The sequence below is a fragment of the Odocoileus virginianus genome, chromosome 4 (assembly GCF_023699985.2).
Source record: "Odocoileus virginianus isolate 20LAN1187 ecotype Illinois chromosome 4, Ovbor_1.2, whole genome shotgun sequence".
Classification (NCBI taxonomy): Eukaryota; Metazoa; Chordata; class Mammalia; order Artiodactyla; family Cervidae; genus Odocoileus; species Odocoileus virginianus.
In genome coordinates, this window is record NC_069677.1 from 89,466,029 (window position 1) to 89,485,138 (window position 19,110).

General features: G+C 52.7%; 1 protein-coding gene and 1 non-coding gene across 2 annotated transcripts in view; both read right to left on the minus strand.

Annotated features, from left to right (window-relative positions):
• The window catches only part of SH3BP5 (SH3 domain binding protein 5), a 71,951-nt gene that overhangs the window by 29,589 nt on the left and 23,252 nt on the right, over positions 1–19,110 (minus strand). The window contains exon 3 of the mRNA XM_020875837.2: positions 12,921–13,049. Coding sequence (XP_020731496.1) covers positions 12,921–13,049 — 129 coding nt within the window. The remainder of the gene's footprint in view (positions 1–12,920; positions 13,050–19,110) is intronic.
• On the minus strand, positions 12,475–12,546 carry TRNAC-GCA (transfer RNA cysteine (anticodon GCA)). Its single transcript has one exon. It is a non-coding gene; the product is annotated as a tRNA-Cys (tRNA).

A 19,110-nucleotide genomic window follows, 5' to 3' on the forward strand; every position in this document is an offset into this window, starting at 1 on the left:
GGCTGTGGCCAGGCTCAGTGGGGAAATACCCCGCGGCCTTCTCTGTTCAAAGGGAACCTCTGCTCCGGCTGGCTTGAGCCTGAGATCAAGAGACTTAGGTTCAAAGAATGAGCGGACCTGCAATGAAAGGGAAGCAGCGTGGTTCTCTGGGACTTTCAGGCAGACACTTTCATTAGAAGGGGCATCCCTTCCCTCCCCTTCAGTCCCGAAACACAGAATGTGACAGCTGGAGCTATCTGGACCACGAAGGGACTTTTGAGAATAGGACTCACATGCTAAGATTGAGCAATAAAGATGAGGCTGGATCTCAGATGACCCTGGACTCACAGCATCAGTTGAGATTGCCTCATTCGGGTCTTTTTTCAGGTGGGGAAAAAAAAAAAAGAGGATTCTTGTGAGTTTTGGCCACTGTTTTTAAGTCCTCTGTTACTTGCAGCAAAAAGCAATTTCCATTTGATAGAGTATGAGGACATTATTTTGTGCATAAGGCAACTTAAGTTTCAGAATTGTAGGCTTAGAGGTTAATCTAGGTATTTTCTTACAGGCTTGGGGTGGAGATGGGGCCAGACTGAAGAGGAACCGATATAAACTAATACAGTACACTTAATTTCCTTCCAACAACCGCCCTCAAGAGAGCCCACTACAGATGCCTGCAGCTTCCCTGCTTGAGGGCCCAGGCCAGTATGAAAACACCTCCCAGTCGTCTCTGTATCAAGAGAACTGGTTTCAGCCTGAGATCAAGAGAGCTAAATTCAAAGAAATGAGAGAATCTTGGGAGATACATCATGATTTTTAGAAATAAAAGAGGCCTGGCACCATCTCTGCAATATGGCGCTTTGCCAAGAGGCTGAGGAAGACACTTGAGACCAGTAATGAATCCATGAACACATGGTATTTTTGTTTTTTACTTCCATTTAAACTGCTAATACATCTTTGAAGTGAGGCTTCCTAAGTCAGCCGATCACCACCTTGAAAGTGAAAGTGTTAGTCGCTCAGTCGTGTCTGACTCTTTGCGACCCCGTGGACTGTAGCCCACCAGGCTCCTCTGTCCGTGGGATTCTCCAGGCGAGAAGTCTGGAGTGGGCTGCCATTCCCTTCTCCCGGGGATCTTCCCGACCCAAGGATCAAACCTGGGTCTCCTGCATTGCAGGCGGATTCTTTACCACGTTGGTCCCCTGGGAAGCCCCAGATCACTTCCTTAGCTGAAACAAAGAAGCACTCTTTCCTCTATGAGAATGCATGCTCCCAAGGGCCTAAGTAAGTTCCAAATGGGAAAATGAATAAACAAGCTAATGAATGAATGATTAAACTAACAAATAAAGGCACTCAAAAACAGGAAAGGGGAGAGAGAGCTGGAGGGGGGCTGACCACGGGCAGAGGCTGCAGACGTCAGAGGAACAGCTGGGAGCCCGCCAGAAGGTCCCTCAGAAGAGACCCAGCAGGTGTGGCCTCCCACCAACCCCCGTGAAAGGCAGCGATCAAGCCAGAGAGGGTCAGGAAGGGACAGAGGGGCTTCCCTGGAGGGTCCAGGGGTTCAGACTCCCCACGCTCACTGCCTGGGGAACTCATGAGTTCCATCCCTGGTCAGGGAACTAAGATTCTGCATGCCTCGGGGTGCAACTGTAAAACAGGAATTCACTATGAAAAAGTAAATATTGACAAATTTAAAAATTTCTTTAGAAAGGACAGAAAAAAAATCTCAGACTCAGGCAGCTATCTGAGAAACCCCATTTCCTCCTAGAAGCGCCAAAAGCTGGGCATGCTTTCGTTATTTGGAATCCTAACACGTGAGCCTGCCAGGTGGCAAGCTGGGAACAAGCCTCCACGGCTCTGAGCGCTGTGACTTCGGGGGCCCTGAGAACGGAGGCTGAGTCTGAAACTACTACTGTCTCCATCTGGCTGATGACTCAAACCACAACTTCCCTCCTAGGCAGGGCTGCCAGATTTAGCAAATAAAAACACCGAACTTCCAGGTCCACTTGAATTTCAGGTAAACAATCTGTTTCAGTGAAGTGTGTCCCAAGTAGCGCAATGGACAGAATGATGCTTAAAAAACCAACAACGATTTGAAAATTCAGACTGAACTGGGTGTCCTGTGTTCTTTCTGCTGATGTTACCTTTAGGGCTTAAACTTCACCAGGACCTTCCACCACACATAAAAGGAAACTCGCCTGTGGCCCAGACTCCTCACCATCTCCTCCTCGTTGTGACGGGGGTGGTTCCTTCACACACATTTCAAGAAGCTCCCGCTGTGTGATGAGCCCCAAGCTGGGACTCAGCCGCACCACCAGGCCCAAAGCAGAGCATCCCAAGCCATGGGGGTGTTTCTAAGCAGAAGAACTTGAACATCCGAAGACCGTAAACCTCGAAACCTGATCAGTCATCTAGTTCTCAGCATGAATAAGCCCATCAGAGTCTTTGATGGGAAGTTTTCCCAGAAGGGAAGTGTGGACATGAGGTCTTACTGGGAGGGGTGAGGAAGGAGAGAGGAAAAGAGCACAGTACAACGGGCAGAAGGTGTCCCCAGGTGAGGAAAGGTAAGTCAAAATGCTCTGGAGCTACGCTACCATTGGCTGGGGACCAAATCCTGTTGCCTGGCAACATAAAAGGCCTACTCACATTGACAAAACCGGTAGCAAGAATACTCTGCTATCCATCAACTGAGAAGCCAGTCACCCTGCTGCTCCCTCCCAGGGAAGGCCCGTGATTTACAAGAGGGGGCAGAGAAGACAGAAGAGAAAAAGAGAAACGTTCAAGGAGACTCGTGGTTTCAGATTCGGCGCAGATCTCCACCCCCGCTGGTCTGCGGTGACAAACCACAGCTGTCAGCTTTGAGCAGCACTTACGGGAGGAGGCAGGCCTCAGTGAAAGGCCACTAAAGGGAAAGGGACAGTCCCCGAGAAGTCCCCCCAAATGACCAGGCGTTGGGGGACAGCGCTCTGGGATCCCAGCTGGCCACCAGCCCTGATCCTGGCTTCCCACCGCCCTGCCAGGCAGGAAAGAGTCAAACGCAGGTAGAGATGGCTCTCGAACCGTGGGAGAGAAAACCTCAGATCAGCCCCCGCCCTCCCAGCCATCAGCCAGAGGAGGACGTCCATCCATCGGAGGCCCAGTCATCCCAGCAGGACAGGGGATGGCTCCAAGGGGGGTGGAGGGGGTGGACCCTTCCCAAGGGAGGCTGGAGACCCGCTGCCCATCAGGGGTCTTCACCCTGGGTCAGGGTGGGCCGCCCCTCCTCCCCCCGCCCCCCAGGACCCCATCCCGACATGAGAGTTGAGGTTTCCCAAACACAGCTGCTCCTTCCCCGGAGTCACCCACCAGGACTGCAAGCCAGGACCCAGTCCTGCGGGCCCGGGAAGGTCAACAGCACACCCCCTGCCTGCTGTAAATCACCAGTCCCATCACCCAGCCGTCAGCCCGGGCGCCCAGGGGACGCGGTTCCCAAGACCCGGCCCGCAGCCACCCCGTGGGAATGTGATCAAGGACGTCAGTGACCCAGACCTCCTCACCCAGGCCCCCGGGGAGTGCTGCCCACCCCAAGCAGACACAGGCTCAGCAGAAACACAAGCACTGGGGACCCAGGGAGGCAGGACGGAAGGATACTGGGGTCCCGGCAGGGGAGGGGGTTTCAAAGGGCCTGGTGGTTGGCAAGAGCCCCCAGTTACCCGAGGGCAGCAAGGACAGCCCCGCGCGTCAATCACTTCTCGTTCCTGCTCCCCCAGGACATGCCAGGCTGTGCTCAGGCCTGCCAACCGTCCCTAAATGCTGTCAGTGGCCTGCCGCCAGGAGGAGGGAGACGGGGCTTCAAATCTCAGCTCCTCTCCACCGGGCCCGTGGTCCGGGCGCTCTCCCTTACCTCCCAGAGCCTCAGTCCCTGTCTCCTCCACTGCCTGGCAAACCTGTGTGGCCCCGATGGGTTCATGCCCATAAGGGACCCACCCCTGGAGGCCTGGGAGCCCCGTAGATCCTAATAAAGGGGGACTACGGGAGCCCCTTGATTCACCCAACTCCTCTAAGCCTGTTTCCTCCTCTGGAAAATGTTTTTTAAATGTGCTACCTGGAGCTTGCGCAGCACTTGAGAAAGGGTCTGGGGTACAAAGAGTCTTCCAACTCTCCTTCCCCTCCTCCAGCCGTCCTTGACCTCTGACCACACACCGTCCTCCAGGTAAGTATCCCCTCCCAGCTGCTGACGCCCAGCCCCCACCATCCGACCATCTCATCCTCTGTCGTCCCCTTCTCCTCCTGCCTTCAATCTTTCCCTGCATCAGGGTCTTTTCAAATGAGTCAGTTCTTTGAATCAGGTGGCCAAAGTATTAGAGTTTCAGCTTCAGCATCAGTCCTTCCAATGAACACTCAGGACTGATCTCCTTTAGGATGGAATGGTTGCACCTCCTTGCTGTCCAAAGGACTCTCAAGAGTCTTCTCCAACACCACAGTTCAAAAGCATCAATTCTTCAGTGCTCAGCTTTCTTTATAGCCCAACTCTCACATCCATACATGACTACAGGAAAAACCATAGCCTTGACTAGACGGACCTTTGTTGGCAAAGTGATGTCTCTGCTTTTTAATATGCTGCCTAGGTTGGTCAAAACTTTCCTTCCAAGGAGCAAGTGTCTTTTAACTTCATGGCTGCAGTCATCATCTGCAGTGATTTTGGAGCCCAAAAAAATAAAGTCAGCCACTGTTTCCACTCTTTCCCCATCTATTTGCCATGAAGTGATAGGACCAAATGCCATGATCTTAGTTTTCTGAATGTTGAGCTTTAAGCCAACTTTTTCACTCTCCTCTTTCAGTTTCATCAAGAGGCTCTTTAGTTCTTCTTCACTTTCTGCCATAAAGGTGGTGTCATCTGCATATCTGAGGTTATTGATATTTCTCCTGGCAATCTTGATTCCAGTTTGTGCTTCATCTGGCTGGCATTTCTCATGATGTACTCTGCATATAAGTTAAATAAGCAGGGTGACAATATACAGCCTTGACGTACTCCTTTCCTGATTTGGAACCAGTCTGTTGTTCCATGTCCAGTTCTAATTGTTGCTTCCTGATAGGCATACAGGTTTCTCAAGAGGTAACTCTCCACTTAAGGAAGATCTTCTGCAAACAAAACCAATGTCCAAAAAACCCCCAAAAAAACCAATGTTCAGATTTCCCAAAAAAGAAGACTACAGTAGGGATTAACATGGGAATTCAGGGTACTTGAGCAGTTTCCTCTCATCGAAAACGTGATTTCGCTGCCGTTCAAGGTCCCCAGCGCGTGCCCATCCCTTTGGGCTTGGAGGGCTTTCTATCAGGAATAGAGAGCTACCCTCTTATTGTCCTCTGCCAGATTTTATTTTCACAAGCAACTGAGTTCTTACCTGCCCTGCCTGGCATCACGCTTCTATCTACATCTTCCACATCCCCTGCCAACCAGCGGAGGACTGTTTCCTCTTCTACCCATGGGCATTTTGGGGGTGGCAGTGGTGCTTTTGTTTTGTTTTTTAATGTAGCAGATTCACCTTAGAAAGGTATTATTTGATGGAAAAATACATCTGGGGCAATAACTTACATTCTTTTTCTTTCATCCAACGCTTTACATTAACTAACTTATAATCATTGTGCTAAACTGCAAAAATGGCCATAATCCTTTGCAGGTGCTGTGCAGAAGGAGTTTATCTTTTTTTCCCCACTTCTTGCTTTGGACTGGCCATGTGACTTACTCTAACAGGACATTAACATATGTGATGCAAGCGGAGGCCTGAAAAGGGGTTGCCCTTTCTGCTCCCAGGGTCGCAAAGAGTCAGACACGACGGAGCAACTTTCACTTACACTCACTTTCTGTTCCTAGAATCCCAGCACCATATGAAGAAGCTTACACCAGCCTGTTGGATGAGGTGCCTGTAGGCCAGACACCCAATACCTCAGCTGACACCCAGCCAACTCCGTGACAGCTAAAGCCATCTCAGGGGCCTCCCCGATGGTCCAGTGGTTAAGCATCTGCCTTGCAATGCAAGGGACACTGGTTCAATCCCCAGTCCAGGAAGATCCCACATGCTACAGAGCAAGTAAGCCCATGTGCCGCAGCTACTGAGCCTGGGTTCCAGAGCCCCGGAGCCCTAAAGTCCGTCCTCCACAACAAGAGAAGCCGTGGCAATGAGCAGCTCTTACACTGCAAAGAGCAGCAGCCACCACTGGCCACAACCAGAGAAAGTCCGCCTGCAGCAAAACCCAGCACAGCCAAAACATAAAATGAATATATCTTTTACAGAACAACCAACCCCCAGCTAACCCATCAACTGACCGTATGCTCATGAGATCAGCCAAAACCTGAGATCAGAAAACTGCCCAGCAAAACCATCAGCTAAATAAACGTATAAAGCCATTGAGTTTAGTTAATTTCACAGTAAAAGCTAACTGATACACAATTCCATTTTTCTTTTTCTTGGCCACGCTGTGTAGCATGCAGGGTCTTAGTTCCACAACTGGGAGTCAACCCAAGCCACCTCCATTGGCAGCTGGGAATCTTAACCAGTGGACCAGGGAAGTCCCTACAGCTCCATTTTAGAGATGAAGACACTGAGGCTCAACATTAAGCAGCCTGCCCAGGTCCCACGGCTATTACGTGGTAAGCTGGGATTCAGAGCCAGGCAGTCTGGCTCGGAGGCCAAGCTCTGCCAGCTGTCCTACAGTTAAATCAGCTAAGCTTCAAACATTTCCCTCCCACTGCTTCCCCAAAGGAGGTTAAAGGACTGGTCATGGCCCCGTAAATACAAAACGGGCAACTGTCAGCCCTGAATAACCCTCACTATTTTGCATTTATGCTGCACTTCAGAGTTTCAAAGTCTCCTGACACACTCTAACCATTTTAAAAATAACAAAGGCGGCCAGAAGGTTTGCGATCACAGGACTGGATCTGACTCATGATAGGAAAATGAACTGAATGACTAACACAATGTGGTCTACACATGCAGTGGAAATATTATTCAGCCTTAAAAAAGGAATGAAATTCCAACACAGCCTTCATGGATAAACCTTGAAGACATGATGCTTAAGTGAAAAACGCCAGTCACAAAAGGGCAAACTCTATACAAGTCTACTTTCATGGGGTACTTGGAGGAGTCAAGATGACAGACAGAGAAAGCTGAATGGTGCTTGCCCCAGGCTGGGGAAAGGGCAGAGTGGGGAGTTATTATTATGAAGGACAGGGTCACAACTTGGGAAAATGATAAAGTTCTAAAGATGGACGGCGGTGAGGCTAGCCAACAGTAAGAATGTACTTAATGTTACTGAATTGTACACTTGGAAATAGTTAAAATGGTAAAACCGAGGCTAAATGCAGTTTACCATCATTTTTCAAAAAGGAAAACTATAACCAGGGCTGGGACGGGCAGTGACAATATGATAGGCTTGGGGCCACTGTTAGACTAGTTAGATTCCAAGGAGCAGAGGAAGCAGAAAGTGTCATTCAAGGCTGAGTCACAGGGCTCCACCCGCCGTCAGAAGGTCCCGGTCACACAGTGAAGGCTAGACGGGCTGGCAGATACGTCAAAGCCACCTTAAAGACAAGCTCTGGCTCACAGACAAAAACCCTCAAATAAATCAAAGTCTGTTTCCTGCCCCCGCTCAACCCAGGGGAAAAAAAAAGAGTCCCGCCTCCTCTTAGCAGAACCCAGATTAGGTTATCAGGATCACAGGACTGGATCTGACTCATGGTAGGAAAATGAGTTGACATCAGGAATAATAAAGTCAGTGCAAATTACTGATGAGCAGACACAATTTCCACTGGCCCAACAACCACGGATCTTTGTAAACTCTTTTTGGAAAACCAAGCTGTATAAGTCTTTCCCTTTATAAATCTCCATTGTTCCCAAGACTATGGATGGATGGATATGAGCATTCCAGACATCATAAAACCAAACCACAGTATTATCTCTTTTTTATTTTCAAGAAAAATTGTGCACCATGGAATATTACTCAGCCGTTAAAAAGAATTCATTTGAATCAGTTCTAATGAGATGGATGAAACTGGAGCCCATTATACAGAGTGAAGTAAGCCAGAAAGATAAAGACCATTACAGTATACTAACACATATATATGGAATTTAGAAAGATGGTAACGATAACCCTATATGCAAAACAGAAAAAGAGACTCAGATGTATAGAACAGACTTGTGGACCCTGTGGGAGAAGGCGAGGGTGGGATGTTTCAAGAGAACAGCATCGAAACATGTATATTATCTAGGGTGAAACAGATCACCAGCCCAGGTTGGATGCATGAGACAAGTGCTCGGACCTGGTGCACTGGGAAGACCCAGAGGGATCGGGTGGAGAGGGAGGTGAGAGGGGGGATCGGGATGGGGAATACATGTAAATCCATGGATGATTCATGTCAATGTATGACAAAAACCACTACAATATTGTAAAGTAATTAGCCTCCAACTAATAAAAAAAAATTTAAAAAAATAATAAAAAGAAAAATAAAAATTGTGTGTGTGTGTGTTAGTCACTCATCAGTGGTGTCCGACTCTTTGCAACCCCATGGACTGTAGCTCACCAGGGTCCTCTGTCCATGGGATTCTCCAGCCAAGAAAAAGGACATATATAAATATTAACCGAAGATAAGGGGACTTATTTTCTTCTGAATATTCTAAAAACTTTTTTTTAATGAAGCCTAAGGTCACAAGGGGGCTCCGCTTGGTGGCTCAGTGGTAAAGAACCCGCCTGCCAATGCAGGAGATTCAGGTTTGACCACTGGGTCAGGAAGATCCTCTAGAGTAAGAAATGGCAACCCACTGCAGTATTCTTGCCTGGGAAATCCCATGGACAGAGGAGCCTAGCGGGCTACAGTCCCTGGGGATGCAGAGAGTCAGACACGACTTAGTGACTAAACAACAACAACAAGGTCATACAGGGATTCTGTCATCAAATACTATCTCATTTAAGTCCTAAGAGGGGCTTCCCTGGTAGCTCAGCTGGAAAAGAATCTGCCTGCAATGTGGGAGACCTGGGTTCGATCCCTGGGTTGGGAAGATCCCCTGGAGAAGGGAATGGCTACCCACTCCAGTATTCTGGCCTGAAGAATTCCACGGATTGTATAGTCCACAGGGTCGCAGAGAGTCAGACACAACTGAGCGACTTTCACTGCACTAAGTCCGAAGGTCACCTCCTGCGTCTCAGGGTCCACGACCATCACTGTTTCACTGTTTTCAGATCACTGTTCCCACAGCGATGAGGATGCTGAGGCTCTGAGAGCCCAGTGCCTTATAATACACACTTGGCGGAGACGCTCTGAGGGCATTTTTGACACCATCGCTGCTACACACAATCAGAGGGGCTTGTAAACACATACAGGAAGGGGCGGAGGTAAGAGCACAGGGAGAGAACCGGAAGCCCCAGCTCGCTGCAGCTGGAGGCAGGCCCACCCCTTTCGCCACCAGGAAGGTCTGAGGACTCAGGTGCACAGACAGACCCGGCCACCTGGCCAAGCCCAGATGGCCCACCATCTGCAGAGAGGAAAAAAGGGACATCCGCGCCCAGACTCGGCCTTCGAGGGCACTGTCAGCTCCTCGGCCGGAGACCAAAGGTCCCTGGAGGCTGAGGTGCAGGGGTCACTTTGAGCCTTCTCTGCCCTTCTTCCTGCCCACTTGTAAGGAGGAAGGAATTTGTGGGAGGGTGGTTTGCAGGCATAAAGCCGGGCAGGATTCCCTCGACGTTCATCTTGGGCTCTGCCAGCTGATGGAGCGCGCCCAGCCCCAGCGTCTGTACCGTGTGATGAGGCCTGACGACTCTGCGGCTTGCCCACGGGACTCAGTCATTGCATGACCATTGCTCTCACTGGCTAAGAGATGAGAGGGAAACGCAAAGCCAGGATTCACAACTGCCCAGCAGGAGTGACGACTCTGCGGCTTGCCCACGGGACTCAGTCATTGCACGACCATTGCTCTCACTGGCTAAGAGATGAGAGGGAAACGCAAAGCCAGGATTCACAGCTGCCCGGCAGGAGTGCCTGCCCCACCCAGCTCCCATCTTCTTCCATCTAAGAGGACTGGGGTGCAGAGAGAAGGGAGTGGCGTGAAATCTATTCCAGACGTGTCAAAGCCAACTGGGGACTCACCCACCAAATCAGATTTGAATCAACCCAACCCAGATGGAGCCGGATTTGCCAGTCTGCTCACCTAGCCACAGGGCAGGGGAGAAGCTGCGAGGAACGCAACAATCAAAAGGGAAAGCTCGGCATGCCAAGGGAGGGCTGGGAGGAACATCTGGTCAACCTCTCATTCACTTACTGGTTCATTTGCTCACGTCCTCATGACTTGAACACCTTCTGTATGCTGGCCCTGCAGACCTGGAAATGACCCAAGCAGATCAAATTCTCTAAGTCTGGAAATCAGTGGGGTTTCACTACCATAAACAAGTAAAGGGTAAGAGGTCACAGGCTGAGAACCGCCATGAAGAAAAGGCCTACCAAGGAACGGGGGTTGGGGTGATGGAGATGGTGGGCTGGCAGCTGTCACTCCAATGTGAGCCCAGAAAGGCCTCGTTGATAAAAAGAAAAGACAGGGAAGTTGCTCAGTCACCCCCAGCTCTTTGGGACCCCGTGGACTGTAGCCTACCAGGCTCCTCTGTCCATGGGATTCTCCAGGAAACAGTACTGGAGTGGGTTGCCGTTTACTTCTCCAGGGGATCTTCCCAACCCAGGGGTCAAACCCAGGTCTCCCGCATTGCAGGCAGATGCTTTACCCTCTGAGCCACCATAAAGTGTCATCTGAACAGAAACCTGAAGGAGATGGGATGGACCACGCAAATTCTGCAATTAAGACAACACACAGAGGGACCCGCAAGTTCAAAGACCCTGAGGCGGGATCAGGTTTGGCATCAACTCAGCCAAAGGAGGTCACCGCCCGTCAGCCAGGGCTGGTAACCTGAAGGGCACACCTCCAGAGGCCCCTGAACACAGAGCTCCCTTCAGCAGTTCTGCTCCAAAATCTCAGTGCTGGGGACGCAGTGGGGAAACTCCCAGCAGGGACGTCACTACTAAGGCTCCAAGGGGACGCCTTCACAGGCCCCTGCAAAGTCCCCCGACGGCACGGGGACCTCTGTGGCCTCAAAAGGCCCAAGGATTCAAGTGACGAAGACTTTCAGAAGAGATTTCGTGCCCTCCTCAGGACTGACCCAATGTTTACAGTATCAGAAACCTCTCCTCCAATCGAACCAGAACCTTTCACACTAGGAGGTCAAGACCACTACCACCCTGGGCTATGGTGAGTGAGACACGGCCTCCAACAGGGGGCACCTTGAAGGCTGTGACATAGGGCACCTTGGAGGGGGGATGCCTCAGTGGCGGGGGCTTCTGGGGACTGGTGAGCACCTTCTGGAGAAGGACTTCTTCTCCCCGGAAAGCTGCAGGCCCAGGTGGAGCACAGAGGGAGGAGGAGAGCGGTGTGGCTGAGACGCAGGCCAAGGTGCCCAGGCCCTGTGACATCACACAGCCCAGGGCAGCAGGCCAGGGAAGGGCGGGGTTTCAGGCTGCCGCTCTGTCTAGGAGCCGGGGCAGCATCTGCATCAGGTTCCAAGCAGAAAGCTCAGCTCAGGGTGCGGAGCTGCAAAACCCAAACCTGCAGCGAGGATCCTGGCAGGACCACCAAACGTCAAAGGGATCCCTGATGAGACGTCTGAGGGGCGCCCGGAGCAGGGCCGGGGAGAGGAATGCCCCAGTCCTGGCCCCGGATCCTCCATGGCTCCAATCTTAACGCATCCCTGGGGCTCCCCTTTGCCCGCTGCCTCCCCACCTCCGGGCCCAACAACATGCGGTGCCTACGCAGAGGGGGCTCGCAGGGGAACCCGCCCTCACCGAGCGTCGGCTTACAGGCAGGGACTCGGGGAGGCAGCATCTTCCGTCAACAAATGCAGAGCAGGGACAGGACCTCAGTATGGACCAACTCCTGAGCCCACGCGTGCCCCGGCGGTGAGCTGCCCTCTCTGCCATGTGTCGGGAGCTCTCTTTCCCTGTTCCCAGGGCCTCAACCTGACCCCGGGAGGTCCTCACACTGCTGACGATCCACGGAAGACATCCTCTGAAGCCCTGCAGCCCCAGCGGCCGCCCCCCTTTCTGGTCTCAGGTCCTCTGTTGCCTATCTATGCTCAAGGGACGAAGAACCAACGTTTCAGGAGAGGGAAGTGGTCAGTTCCTCCTGAACCTGGAAGGAGAATTCGAGGGAAGGAGTGTTCTTCCTGGGGCTGACACTAGGGAGACAGAGGACAAGCCGGATGTTCTAATCACAGCCTCCCGTCCACACGAGCTGGCCTGGCCGCCTGGGAAGTGGACCAGGTACCAACGTCAGCAGCGAGGCACTGCCCAGCAGTGACCAGTGACCCTGCTCAGTCATGTCCAGCTCTTTGTGACTCCGTGGACTGTAGCCTACCAGGCTCCTCCATCCATGGGATTTTCCAGGCAAGAGTACTGGAGTGGTTTGCCGTTTCCTTCTCCAGAGGATCTTCCCAACCCAGGAATCGAACCCGGGTCTCCTGCATTGCAGGCAGACGCTTTACCATCTAAGCCACCAGGGAAGTAATAACATACTGCTTGTAAGCTCAATCACGTCCGACTCTGATACTGGAGTGGGTAGCCAATCCCTTCTCCAGGGGGTCTTCCGAAGCCAGGAATCAAACCAGGGTCTCCTCATTGCAGGCGGATTCCTTACCAGCTGAGCTATCAGGGAAGCCACTCGTGGGGCATGCAAACGTCAGCACCCGCGTGGCAGTAACAGCACTGACAGCTGGAATGAAGGGAGGCTGCGGGGTGGGAAAGCAAAGCACCAACTCCAGGCGCGCCTTCTGCTGAAGGCACGGCTCTCCTGCACCCCGGCCTTCAGCAGGGGGGCCCGGAGGTCAGAGGTGCCCACGGCGCCGTGCAGATCGGCGGGCAGGCCGGGCACGCTTACCTGCCTCGCCACCCTCCGAGCCTCCCAGTAGGGCTTCGAGTCTTCCACGGCCTTGCCGATCTTCTTCACCAGCTCATCCAGCTTCACCGTCGCTTCGACCAGGACAGAGCGGAACTTCTGACGGATGTCCTGCGGACAGGAAATTGAGGACAGAGTTCAGGCTTAAGGAGCCTGTGGAAATCCACTTGACTTCCCCAGAAGCATCCAGAATGGCCTCCACTCGACCATGAAGCCTGTGCGTACAAGCCCATGTCTACAACAACAGCCCCCGCGAGAACCTGGCGTGATACTGCAAGCGTCCCAGCACTTGTGCCGGCTGTATGGCAGCCCCCAGCCGCATGTAGCTACTGAGCACTTGACCCTGGCTAGCGAGACTGACAGAAGGAGCTTTTCACTTATTCCATTTTATTTAGATATGCAGAAACAATCAACGAGGCCATGACTACCATATCAGACAGCGCGGGTTAGACCGCAAAGCTCCGTCCAGAGGAAGACGTCTAACCTGGTCATCCCTGGCAGTTTCAGTCCATGATGATGGCAGTATTCGTCACACGCCCGTGATGTCCCCAGTCCTGTGACACGGTCAATGCTCAACAGCGTGTGCCAATTTCCGACAGGCCAGACCCTGTGCTCTGCCTTGGGGTCAGTCCCTGCCTTCAGTCCGGTGGGTGAGAGGGGGTCACCTACAGCCCATCCCCGGAGAGTGTGTGAGGATGGGACCAGCACAGCTGCCGTGGGGCCCAGGACCCAGAGCCCCAGCAGGCCAGGTAAGCAGGGGTAGGAGATGCGCCCTTAGAGGGGGACTCACGGGGAGCTCCCAGGGTGCCATCTGCACAGAGGCCTGAAGCATGATGGGCACTGGGGGAGAAGGGGAACACCCAGTCCGGGGCAGCGGCAGAGACACAGCCACAGGGGAGGGGCAGGGTCGGGCTGGCATCTTCCAGAGACTGCAGGAAGCTGGACGTCTGGAATGTGGGGAATGGCTAGAGATAAGGGCGGCCACCCCCTCCGGAGACGCCACAAGCCATATGGGCCTGGACAGGCGTCTGGGAGAGGGGAACAGGGAAGGGGGTGGGCGGCGCCAGGCTTCACTGCATCATGAAAGTCAGGAAACCAGGTCTACGGATGCCACGAGGAGAAGAATCACAAAGACAGTCCGGTTCCAGCTCTAGGAGGACACTGGGAGGGTCAGTCGGGGCCTCAGAGACGCGGTCCCCTCCACCCGTCCTCCCCCAGGGAGCTGGCCTGGCACGGCCACAGCCTAGGGAGTCTGCGTGCATCGGGGGGGCGACGTGGGTGCTGGGGGAGGAGGAACAGCACATGACCACCAGCCGCGGGGGGGGCCCCAGGAGCAGCCGGCCACCCCGCTGGTACACACGTGCGTGCCACTGGCTGCAAAGGGGCTGCCTCACTATCTGAAAACTGCTTCTAAGCAGAAGATTATATGGACCTCGTGGGTGAATGGGATAGCTCACAGGAGGTCAGGAAGGCCCCGATCACACCTAACTTGCTCTCCCCCCATCATTTCGCGCTGTGGGCTTTCTAGGCGGGTTTGAAATATACGAACGTGGCCTTTGCCTTACGCGGGAGCATCTCAGCCCCTGGGCCTCCCCGCTCCTGTATCCTTGGCCCCTCCCCCCAGTCCTGTGTCCTCATCATCAGAAGCTGCTCCGCCTTCCCCCTGCCCTGGCCAGGTCTGCAGTCACGTGCTTCAGCTACAGCTGCTGAGGACAGAACAAGCTAGACTTGTCCTCCAGAGGACACGCCGCGCACGCGCGTGCGGGCCGCCCGGGGACAAGCAAAGCCCTGCTGAGCTGCTGTCGGGCTTGACTTGCAGTCCGTGGGAGGCAACGTGTTGGCTGCAGCTCTAGACTTTCAGCAGAGAGATGGATCTAAACCGGGTTAAACCTCTTTCTGCGAGCTCTGATCGAGTCACTTCTTCATGCATAGTTTTTATTACCTATAAAATGGTTCTCTTCCATCTCACAGGGAGGGCTGTTAGCTCTTAGGAGGGCAACACCTAGATGGGGCAACACGGCGCCCCATTCCTACCTGGTAACCAGGGGCTAGAAGTAGAGGAGAAGACACCCCTTAGAGACGGTCCTTTCCGATTTGCCCAGAGCTATTCCCGGCACCAGTGACTGTAACAGCTGGGTGCCTAACAGCTAGCTCCTGGGCACACAGTAGGTACTCAATAAAATTCCCCCCCCGGCATAAAAAGAGACTCATTATTCTACAAGGGGGTGGCTCTGCGGGGCAGCTGACCCGAGGGGGGAAAACCCACTTCGCAGATGCGCCCACATGCACAACTGCATCTCTAGGCCACAGACGGGAAAACCGGGGCCCAAATCAGTGACCGGGGCGGGTCACACCACCACTCTCCATCCTCTCTGGGATGTGAGAATCGGGCCTCAAACCAGGAGCTCACAGACCCACAGGCTTCGTGCCCTTGGCTATATGCTATATACTAACTGGAAAATTAACATAATTTGTCCATTTCAGGAAAACTCATATATTTTAGATTCCAAATACCTCATGAAAAAAAAAAATTTTTTTTTTTTTAAATCAGATGATCAGGCAACACTGGGCCCCCGTTCCTACCTGGCAGCCACTGGTTAAAAGTGGAGAAGACACCCCTTAGAGACGGTCCTTTCTGGCCCCACGCCCTGTGCCTGAGCCACGCCCAGCCCACTTCACCCAGTGACCTCCCCTACCCAGCCCTCGGAGACTTCCGATTTGCCCAGAGCTACACCTGGCACCAGCGACTATAATATAAGCCACCTACCCGCATGAGGGGGCATGCAGGGAACAGATGGCCAGTCTCCCATGGGGCAGACACGGATGCGTTTATCCATCCGCGTATGCAGTCACTAACAACCTTACCAGCTGGGTGCTTCGGCTGCTCTCTCTTTTTAACTGAAGGACAGTTGACTTTCAGGGTTGTGCCAGCTTCAGGTATATAGCACAGAGATCGAGTGGTACCCACCTCTCTCTTCTTCCCAGATCCTTCTCCAGCCTAGGTTACTGCAAGGTACTGAGAACAGTCCCCCGAGGGCCATGGGTGTGCTCCACACTGGACGAGTGTGGCCAGGAGCCCGCCCAGGGAGCCTGCCCACGCTCACAAAGCTGGGAGATGGCAGAGCTAAGGCCTCACTTTAGACGTCCTCAAGTGGTAAATAAGGAAGCACCACGTAGTGCGTTAAGTACTAAAGACCTCGGTCTACACGCCGCAGCAGACACCACACCCAGGACGGCCACACCCAGAGAGAGAGTCACCCCAGCCAGGACGTGGAGACAGGGGGATCTCACCAGACAGAGAAGGGGGCACGGCAGCTGCAGGGCCAGCGGAGCCAAGGGCGGCAGCGGGGAGGGCCGGCGGGGGGGGAAGGCCGCGGGAGCCGCTCCCAGGCTCTGACCTCGGTCCTACGTGCATCGGGAGACAGGGTAGGTTTTCGGGGGAGCCTCCGTTTACCTCCCAAGCGCGTGCTGTCAGTAATGCCTGAACACCGCTCTGCCTCTCCCCTGGGGGTCCCGTGGTTAAGAATCCGCACTTACATCGCAGAGGGGCAACGTGCGATCCCTGACCCCACAGACTGTAAGACCAATAAATAAATAAATGGATACGCACAGAAAAGAGTTTTGTTTTGTTTGTTTTTTTTTTTAAAAGAAGAAAGACAGAAGACCTCGGGACTGTGAACACAAATTTCGGGGCCGCAACAATGTACACGCTGAAGGCTGATTGCAACCTGGTCCTGCAGGGAAAAAGGGGGGCTGGGCAGGGGAGGAGGGAGACGGAAGCCTCCTCTTCCAGCGCGGCGTGGTGGGGTAAGAGCTGAAACTAAAATGCCAAGAAGCAGCCACACAAAGCCTGCTGTTTAAGAGTGACGGAAGTAAATACCTAAATAACCAGCTAAAATATGTTAAACAGATCAATTAAATTGCCTCTAAGAGAGAGAAATACAGGGCTGGGGTGGGAGGATGGGATACTAGTTGGGAGGGGTTGTTTTTGTCTTGTTTTTTGCCCTTTTTTAAAAATTGTAGGAAATTATCACAGTGGATTTTTAAGCAGAAGCATCCACAGATCAAATCTGGGTTGGGGTCCCCACGTGAATCTGGTGAGCAGACTCAGGGACCACCAGCCTGGTCGAGCGCGTGACCGTCAAAGGCTGCTGAGTCCAAGAGATATCATTTGACATGAGCGTCTCCCTCCATCAAAGAGGCTGTGCTGCCAGGGATGATGACGCAGGGCTGGCTAGCAGCCAACCAACAACAACTATTCATCCAAGACATGTTAAACGCTCAACACAAAGCCAGCCTTCTCCCTGATAAAAGAGAGTGGGCCTAGTCCTCCCACCATTCCACAGAGGGGCATGGCTGTCTGAGTAATAATTCACCATAAAATCCTGAGGTGTGGGAGCCCGCAAAACCAACATCTTCCCTGCCTACCCAACGTCACAGCCCTGATTTTATTGGACCTCACCCTGGTCTCAGAACTGATCCCACGCCTGGCCATCACTACGGGATACTCCGAGCTTCAGTGACTGTTAAGGAAGGTCATGGGACCCATCAGAACCGGAAAGATTTCATTCTGGGACTTTTCTGAAACTGTTAAGAGGAACTTTTTGCACTGAGATGGCTGAGAAGATGAAATAAAAGCTGGAGCAGATGGCAGCTGTCTTGGCACCATGAGGGGAGGATCCACCAGAGGCAGGGAGAGAAGGAGTCCCAGTGACACTTTCAACTTTTGGACCTAGCAGTGCTTTATAGTCTAACCCTAAACTCCACTTCCCCAGAGCGAAATGGTGCACACACACAGATGCATACAACTGCCACCCCTGCTTCATGGTTTAAGCTAGTTGGAACTGGATTTGTGCCCTTTGCAACTGAACTAAGTCGCTTAAAAAAAAATACTGAAAAATACTGTATGCCTTAAGGTAGTCATACTAGTGTATTCAGGGAGGGGAAAAGTCAATCACAGTCTATAAGGTGGCAAAGTTCTGTAACTAAATACAGGTAATTGCTGGAGGGCTTCTGTCCCTGACAGTAAAGCCATACATACAAGGAGCTTCTGGGGAACTTAATTCAACCTGTTCTGTAGAAAGAATTTCTTTTTTTTTCAATCCATCTTAAAGCCAGCTGGCCACAGCTGAACTTGTACTTTTTGCCTTATTTCCTAGTTTGAGAAAGCACTCCACCACGGTTCTCTGTCATCTACAATTACAAGCAATGTGTCTCCCAAGATCAGAGTTGGGGCTGCTTCCTGGGGTGTCCAGGGAGGAGAGGCAACTGTTTCCCTGCGCTAAGCGATCCATGGATAAGTTCAGAAGACATCTCGGGAGGATAAGCAGACCTTTCACCGGTCAAGAAAAACAAGCCACACACCCGCCAAGGCTGTTTACCCACGGATTTATTTTTTGAGATGAGCATCTGAAGGAGTTCTAAGCCATCCCTTGGCTTGGAGGAGACCTCAGAGCTTCCAGTCTGAAAATGTGTCATGTCCATTAGGTGACTCAGACCGAGGACAATTTATGGGAGCAAAGAACTGCTGAAGGTGGCACAGTCTCCCTGTGTAAATGTGTCAGCGTGTCAGAAACTCAGCCCTGGGTCAGACAAGAAACCCCGCCACACGAAGTCTGCGCCAGGGCGCCTCGGAAGTGGTGGGCAGGGTGGTCACACCGGGGACAAGCCCTTTTTTCTGGCCAACCCAGCCACCTAAGCTTCAATGATCTCGCCTGGAAGCTGAGAAGGGCAGCCTCTCCCCTGCACAAAGGCATCCCCAGAACCTAGCGAGATGAGGACGGGACGTCAGGTTTTAAAAATAACTGTCCTACAAACTTAAGACACCAAACTTCAAAAGGTCCCGAGTCACGCCACTTATAAATACACTGCTCTCTGCTTGCGGAAAGATTTTGCAGGCATGCTCTGAGAGCCTCACAAAGGCCCTGCAGGACAGCATGGCCAGGCTCAGCAAGAAGACTGGTCCCCAGTTCCCAGATAAGAGACCTCGGCCCCGGGAAGACGGGCTGGGCTGGCCCGAGGTCTCTCACAGGGAGCGTCAGGCTACAGAGCATCAGCGGATCCCATCCGTCTTTCCCTCACCCGTGGTTCTCAAAGTTTGGTCCGGGGAACACGGGGGTAGGAGCCAGGGTTCCCAGAGACCTTCTCTGGGAATCTGCATGGTCAAAATCAT